The 8,356-nt window shown below is 35.0% G+C and overlaps 1 protein-coding gene across 1 annotated transcript; it reads left to right on the top strand.

The window, feature by feature from the left end:
* Positions 1–5,721: 5,721 nt before the first annotated feature.
* On the top strand, positions 5,722–7,184 carry LOC139880236 (uncharacterized). Its single transcript, XM_071865471.1, has 2 exons — positions 5,722–5,986; positions 6,268–7,184. The coding sequence occupies exons 1-2, from the start codon at positions 5,722–5,724 to the stop codon at positions 7,182–7,184; spliced, it is 1,182 nt and encodes a 393-aa protein (XP_071721572.1).
* Positions 7,185–8,356: the final 1,172 nt, after the last annotated feature.

Here is an 8,356-nt window from a genome sequence, read left to right as displayed (position 1 = left end):
GGTGGTTGTCGAGTAGCATATCAAAACAATCATCTAGTTGGTGTTGAGTTAAAGAAGAAGGGAAACAAAGAGGTGTGTTGAGATAGTTTGATGTATGCATAGGCATATGTATATTAATAATGTGCAAGTGGATTTGGATGTGGCTTTTCTTAACAGAATTAGATATCATAGATATAGCTTAACTGTATATGATTTCAATTAAGCATAGTAATAATCTACTTCCTATATTATACTAAGTTAGAAAATGTGTCATAATTCTTTTGTTTTGTAACTAGTAGTGGTCGACAGAAGCATAAATTAGAAACAGAAAATAATAATAAAAAAATAAATATAGATAACTCTGATCGTGACCTTCAACTAATTCTTGGATTAATCCTTTGTTTGATTTGTAATTCGTACAACTTAAAGATAGAAAGAATCGAGTAAATAGAAATAAGATCGGACTGGATGGGGACGTGAAACAACTCATATAATAGAATCTGATTCCATAATTTATATAAATAATACATGTAAATTATAATAATAATTCTATTAATAATAATAATTAATAATAATACAGATAATATTAATTAATAATAATACTACTAATAATAAATAATAATACTAATAATTTTAATTATGATAATGATATAATAATATTACTAATGATAATAATAATAAATTGTATTATTTTTATAGTATTAATAATAATGATAATTATAATAATATTAATCATTTTAATGATAATAGTAATGATATCTAATAATAATAATGATATAAAAAGTTACATGTATCACCTTTCATATATATAGATTTCAATACACATATAATAATTATTTATAGAACTTATATTTATATATAGCTTCATTTTAAATTACAACTTAATTATTTGTATCTTATTTTACATACTTAATCCTTATGTTTAAATTATATTTTATTATTTCAATTTATTATATAAACTTATATATATATATATATATATATATATATATATATATATATATATATATATATATATATATATATATATATACATATACATATTTATTTATAACAATTGTTCGTGAATCGTCGGGAACAGTCGAGGGTAATTGCATACATGATAATAGTTTAAAAATTTTGAGACTCAAGATAACAGACTTTGTTTATCGTGTCGAAATTATATAAAAATAAAGTTTAAATTTGGTCGGAAATTTCCGGGTCGTCACACTTATAATCTCAAATACAAAGCTATTAACCTCCAATACCGCAATCTAGCACAACAATAGCATATATATATATAATCTGAACAATATAATACGCTACACTACAATACAATAACCATGGTTAACAATTCGTACAAGGAATGGTACTCAAATTTCTCATCGGTGTTCATAACAACCATTAGAGTACTTAACATGTCGTACACTAATCCCACTGGTGGCATCTTAACATGTCGATGCTTCACCCCGGGTGGCGTCATAACACATCGACACTTCACCCGTGATAGTTCTTGGAGTGTCATCTTAACACATCGATACTTCACTCCGAGTGGTGTCTTAACACGTCGACACTTCACTCTTCATATTGCTTGGGGTGGCATCTTAACACGTCGATACTTCACCCCGGATGGTGTCGTAAAACGTCGACACTTTATCCTTTACTTTCTTGGAGTGGCATCTTCGCACATCGATACTTCACTCCAGGTGGCGTCTTAACACATCGACACTTCACCCCGGGTGGCGTCTTAACACATCGACACTTCACCCGTCGTATAACTTTGAGTGGCATCTTAGCACATCGACACTTCACTCATCACGTGAACGTGGTGTCTTAGCACATCGACACTTCACATCTCACGCTACATAAATAAATACATTATATATCTACGCATATAATTATTCCACTCACCTTAGAGCCTTTTGTGAAAGATAACCGAGCTTGCAACTTCAATGTAACATACCTATTACATTTAGCACATAATCAATCACAATTCAAGTTGGTCAACCAACTCATTCAACATTCTAGAGTCTTTTTGACCCAAGGTGCAATTTCGACCCATTTGCACACTTAACCTTAATAATGGGTCAACTTCACCAAAACCCTATCTCTAGTCATTTATGGTCTTAATACCCATATAATCACAAGGTTATCGCATTTTCATACTAGCAAGACAATTTAGGTCATCAAAGACCCATTTTACCCATTTCGAGGTTTACACACCCATTTGGGTCATCACATACCCAAATAACACCCAATTACATAACATCTAGGTGTGCTAGTAGTTAACTAACCAATTTAAGACTCATAAACTCATTTAGCATTTCAAAACCCTAGGTTAGTCATCTTTGAGTCCTCATGACCCAAACTTACCCAAAAACCCTCAAATCATTAATAAATGGGTTTTATGTTCATCTATAACCCAACCCTAACCCTTAAACAATTAAGACTAGAAAATCAAGGTTAAGACTTACCACTACAATCAAAATGTAGCTAGTGAGGAGATGAACAACCTTAATACTCGAGCTCTAACCCGAAACAAGCTTCTTCCTCTTCGATTTGAGCTTTCTCACACAAGAATCACTCTCTCTCTCTCTCTCTCTAGAATTTAAGTGGAAGAGGTGTGGTAGTTGAAAGTGGAGTGAATGAGGCTCCACCAACTGATCTTGTGGTCTTACATTCGTTCAACAAGTGAAAAGACCAAAATACCCATTTAAATATCTAAAACAAGTTAGCTGGCCCGCCAGACCATTTGGACGGTGTCCAAAGAGTCTGGACGGCGTCCAGCCCTTCACACTGGGATGGCGTCCCATCCTTCTGGACGGCGTCCCAAACAACTGAGGAAAACTGGTTCTTACATCAGAGTTCTAATTTTACTGAGCCTTCTCTGAATCTTTTTCACCTGAGAAATATACAGCTAAAGTTAATAATCTTGTCTTGTTTAATCCTCAATCACAAACAAATCAGACAAAGCAACACAAAACAACTAATTGCCAGGTTACTCGTGCGAATTACAGCTCACTCGTGCCAGGGACAACTCACTCGTTCGAGTGACATGCTCACTCGTACGAGTCATCGAAACCCAAAAACCACCACTGAAGCATCAGCTCAACTGTGCGGTTCACCACACGTTTGACCACTCCCTCGTGTGAGTGACTAGATCATCCATACGAGTGGCTTGTCACTCGTGTGAGTGAGGATGAACAGCAATAGTAGCAACTATATCGAGCTTAAATGTTCAAATCCACCATTTGGGACTGTTTTCAGTCGATTGATGGTTCACGAAGTTTGTGCAAGACATATATAACGTATATCTATCAACAAACAAGCTTCTAACATTCTACATAACAAGATTCAAGCAGCATAAACTCAAAAACCTACTAAAACTCAAACCCCAATTTAAATAAGGATTATCATACGAAATCAAAGTACAAACCTAAAGAATTAGCTATAGAAGATGCAAGAAATCAATATCAAACTTGAATTAATCCAATAACACTCCAAAATTAGATTAGGTTTGTGGAGAACAAAGGTATTAGGTACAAGCTTCTGGATTTCTCATTTGGGAAATCGAGAAGAAGCCTCCATATTCCTACATTTAAATGGGTTTTAATCCATTCCCCTTATCACAAAGGTATTTAACTGTTATCTAACAACTTACGTACCTCGATAGACGACCCTAACGAGGTCCAAAATAAATAAATAAACATGTTCAGTGACCTTTGTCACAAACGAATCTAACAACATCAATAATTAATTCTAAATATTTAATTAAAATAAATGCATAATAACCACACAAGTCAAATCCCTAGGGCAAAATAGTCATTTCAACTAGGCCCGATTTGTGGATGTTACATATTTTTAAATACTTTGGGATATTAGGGTTTTTTTGACCAATTTATCTCTTTTTAAGAAAATAAAACTTAAAATATTGTTCAGGATTATATTTGATATGTAAGTTCTGCTGCAATAATAAACAACTTGATACATCATTTGACTTAAAAGTTTTTTTCCATATTCCGTAAAATCTAACTACACGTATTGTATGAATACTTTTTTAATGGGGATTTTGCTAACGATAACCCTTAAGGCAATCGTTAATGTGCATAATTATATTGTATATAACGGTTGAGATTGACTTTTTGATTGCGATTATGCAAATGTATAATGAATTTACGCACATTAACAACAATTCTACGATTTCGTGTTAACAAAATCCTTTTAATAATTAAATACCCATTCTATTTTTTATTTTGTTTTTGTTGTTTTCCCCTTTATTAAACCTTCTTAGTTTTTTGGTTTTTCAATTAGAATTATTTCAACTTTCTTTTTATTAAACTATAGCAAAGTTAACATATATTTGTTCTTTATTTAGAAAAAGATTTATACTAATATTGTGGTTATGCGAATTGTAATTATAAATGTCTATAGCGAAGCTATTTCCTGCAGTAACATGTCAGTCATCTCTTACCCGAGTTACATATTTCATTACTTAAATACATAATTGTTTAATTTATAAGTCTATGTTGTATATATATAAATGTGTCACTATAAACGTTAAACTTTTCGATTCAATTCTTACATAATATAATACAATATATAAGCTCCACAGCAGGCCCATCACAACTGAATTCGTATGTCAGACTGGTAACAGGCCTAGCACCTCATGTGGGCTGACTCCTGTGGCTGAAAACAGACCTGCTAGCCTGCCAATAGCAAACAGGCCTACTGCTTTTTCTGATTCTGTTTCTGTCTCCCAAGCTGGTCCACGAGCTGCTGGATCAGTCCAGTCTAATTTTGGGGCCTGATTTAGTGCAAATATCCAGCGACTGTGCCAAATTGTTAGAGTCCCATTTTACTGAAAGCGAAGTTTGGGATGCGATCAAAGGATGCGGTAGTACGAAAGCCCCTGGTCCGGATGGTTTCAATATGCGGTTCTACAAAAAATTTTGGCACATCATTAAAGATGAGCTAATGCTAGCTATCCATGAATTTTGGAATTCGGGGAAGATCTCAAATGGGTGCAACGCATCATTCATCACGTTGGTTCCCAAAAGGCAAGACCCGTCGGTACTCAATGACTATCGTACTATAAGTCTAATCGGGAGCTACTACAAAATCATCGCGAAGCTACTTTCTAATAGGCTTAGGAGGGTAATTCCGAATCTTGTTGGTTTTGAACAGAGCGCGTTTATAAAGGTAAGGAATATTCTTGATGGGGCCTTAATTGCGAATGAAAATTTCAGTTTCTTAAAACATAAGCGGTCGAAAAGCCTAATGTTCAAAGTCAATTTTGAGAAGGCTTTTGATAGCTTGAATTGGGATTTTCTATCGGAAGTTATGGAAATAATGGGATTTGGTCAAAAATGGAGAGGGTGGATATCCTCTTGTCTCAAGTCGGCCTCGATCTCGGTTCTCGTTAATGGTTCCCCCACAAGCTAATTTAAATTGGAGAGAGGTGTTAGACAAGGTGACCCGTTGTCACCCTTCCTTTTCATAATTGCGGCAGAAGGCTTAAATGTTTTAACCAAAAGGGCGGTTCTAAATAAAAGATTCCTCGGTGTTGAAATTGGATCCGAGAATATTCCTATCTCGCACCTACAATATGCGGATGATACAATCTTCTTTGGGGAGTGGAGTATAGTGAATATTAGGAACCTCTTCAAACTTCTCAAATGTTTTGAACTCACTTCGGGACTAAAAGTTAACTATCAAAAAAGCAAATTATTCGGGATTGGGGTTGAAAAATCCGAAATTGATAATATGGCTTCCTTGTTTGGATGCAATTCCGGCTCATTCCCTTTCACTTACCTCGGTCTCCCGGTTGGTGGTAGAATGAATAAATTAGAAAGTTGGAATCCGGTGCTAGAGAAGTTCACTAAAAGACTCTCGGATTGGAAGGCACGTTCGGTGTCATTTGGTGGACGTTTGACCCTTGTGAAATCGATGTTGAATAGCCTCCCGTTGTACTATTTCTCACTCTTCCGGGCTCCGCCATGTGTGGTAAAAAAACTTGAGAGCGTAAGACGTACTTTTTTTTGGGCGGGTCGGGATCTAACCATAAAATCTCTTGGGTAAAATGGGAAGAAACCCTTCTTCCTTTCGAGAAAGGAGGGTTAAACTTGGGTTCTTTAAAAAGAAAAAATCTTGCTTTGATCGGCAAGTGGTGGTGGAGGTTTAAAACCGAAACCAACTCCTTGTGGGTCAAAGTTATTTCAAGTATTTATGGGTCTTCGGGGGGTCTTTCTAATCCTTTTGAATTTAATGAGCTCCCGTATACTTCTGTGTGGACTAACATAATAAAAGCAGGGAAGTGTCTCGATGATCTTGGAATCTCCTTTAGGAACTCGTTCCTCGGGAAGATTGGCGATGGACTTTCAACGTCTTTTTGGAATGATCTTTGGGCCGGGGATGTTATACTTAAAAACAGGTTCAAACGTCTTGCTCACTTGGAGTCTAACCTAGATGCTTCAGTGGGATCAAGAGTATTGCAGGATGGATCAGGGCAACGGTTTAATGGGGGTTGGATACGCGAACCAACGGGTCGGGCAAAGGGTGAGTTGGAGGATCTGCATAGGCTGCTGAGTTCGGTCACTCTACATCCAAAAAAGGCAGATTCATGGTGTTGGAGTATGTGTAGCACAGGTTCTTTCAAGACCAAGGTCCTTTCGGAGTTAATCGACTCTAAACTCCTTCATGCGAGTTCTTCTTCCTCTTCGGGCACTATACGCAATTCACTTGTTCCCAAAAAAGTTGAAGTATTCGTTTGGAGAATTTTAAAAGGAAGGATCCCGGTCTTGGTTGAATTAGATAAGAGGGGTGTGGATCTACACTCGGTACGTTGTCCAAATTGCAATGATGATATTGAAAGTATTAGTCACTCCTTCTTATTTTGTGAAAAAGTTCGTAATGTGTGGGATAATATATTCGATTGGTGGGATGTTCCACGTCCCTCATCTCTAAATTTAAGAGCTCTCCTAGATGGGAATTCGGTTCATTTTGGATCAGAGGTGGCTCGAAGCATTTGGCAAGCGGTAATATGGTCGAGCGTGTATCTTATGTGGAAAAATCGTAATGAAAAGGTGTTTAAAAATAAAAGTTGGAACGTGCCGGTCGCGGTTTGCGAAATTCAAGTCAAAAGCTTTGAATGGGTTGCGAGGAGATGCAAGGAAAAAGATATCGATTGGAATAGTTGGTTACATAACCCTTATAGTTTAGCTTCATAATGTGTATGTAACGTTTTAAATTTGCTGCCACCTTGGCATCTCATGTATTGTACTGTGAGAACTTGGGTAGCTGCTCGATTTGAGATCTACCTGTGTGTATAAATAAAATCTTATGGTTGCCTTTCAAAAAAAAAAAAATACAATATATAAATAAGCTCATGTTAGATATATAAAAACGAGCTATTACAAACGGAACACGTAAAATATTTTAATAAAAAATATATTCTCCGTAGTAAAATTGTTTCCGCACCTACCCAGGTTAAACGTATGCCGCTCGTAATAGATTGTCTCATAAATGTGAGCCACAATTAGACTAAAGTCCAAAGGTACCAATCATAAAAAAGTGCTACGGTTAACTATCCATTTGAAGCTTGTTTTTTTAATGAAAATTATACTAAAGTCCAAATGTTACCTGTTTACTTGACAACTCGATACCATGCCATCCTTGTTAATCAAGATTTGTTCATATTAACATTTCTGTTACACCCATTTTTAAAGATTCCAGCTATGGAACAGATTTGTTCCGCTCGATTCCAAATTAGACTAAAGTCCAAATTAGACTAAAGTCCAAATGTCACCTATGACCTATTTACTTGAAAACACGATACCTGCCATCCTTAATAATCATGATTTGTTTATAGTATATTATATTATATTATATTATATTATACATTATATTATTTTATATTAATATTATACATTATTATATTATATTATTATACATTATATTATTATATTATATTATATTATATTATATTATATTATATACTAATCCTAGTGGCATTGGGTGTCCTTCCATGCAAAAAAAATTGGCATTTCACACTTGAATTTCCACTTTACCCCTTAACTATCTTGAACTCTTAAAATCTATAGGGGTTAAAAGCATAACTTTAATTTTTTATTTAAATCAAAAATAAAAACTCACGTTAAACTTCAGTGGGCCCTATCTTCTTACTCATCACGAATTAATTTTCACCGCTGCTATCATTAAACTTAAAATAATTTTACGAACAAAACGAGACTAACTACGTCCGAAACGGATACCTTTTCAAAACGCTAACCATAACGACATCTAAACGGGTCTTAACATATGGGCCGTTTGTCACTCTGTACATACACAACGTTACGTAAAACACGAAGGGGTTAAAAGCGTAACTTTAATTTTTTATTTA

This window comes from Rutidosis leptorrhynchoides, chromosome 1 (genome assembly GCF_046630445.1).
Source record: "Rutidosis leptorrhynchoides isolate AG116_Rl617_1_P2 chromosome 1, CSIRO_AGI_Rlap_v1, whole genome shotgun sequence".
Classification (NCBI taxonomy): domain Eukaryota; kingdom Viridiplantae; phylum Streptophyta; class Magnoliopsida; order Asterales; family Asteraceae; genus Rutidosis; species Rutidosis leptorrhynchoides.
Note: the sequence above shows the minus strand (reverse complement) of the source record. Positions and strands in the feature narration are given on the sequence as shown.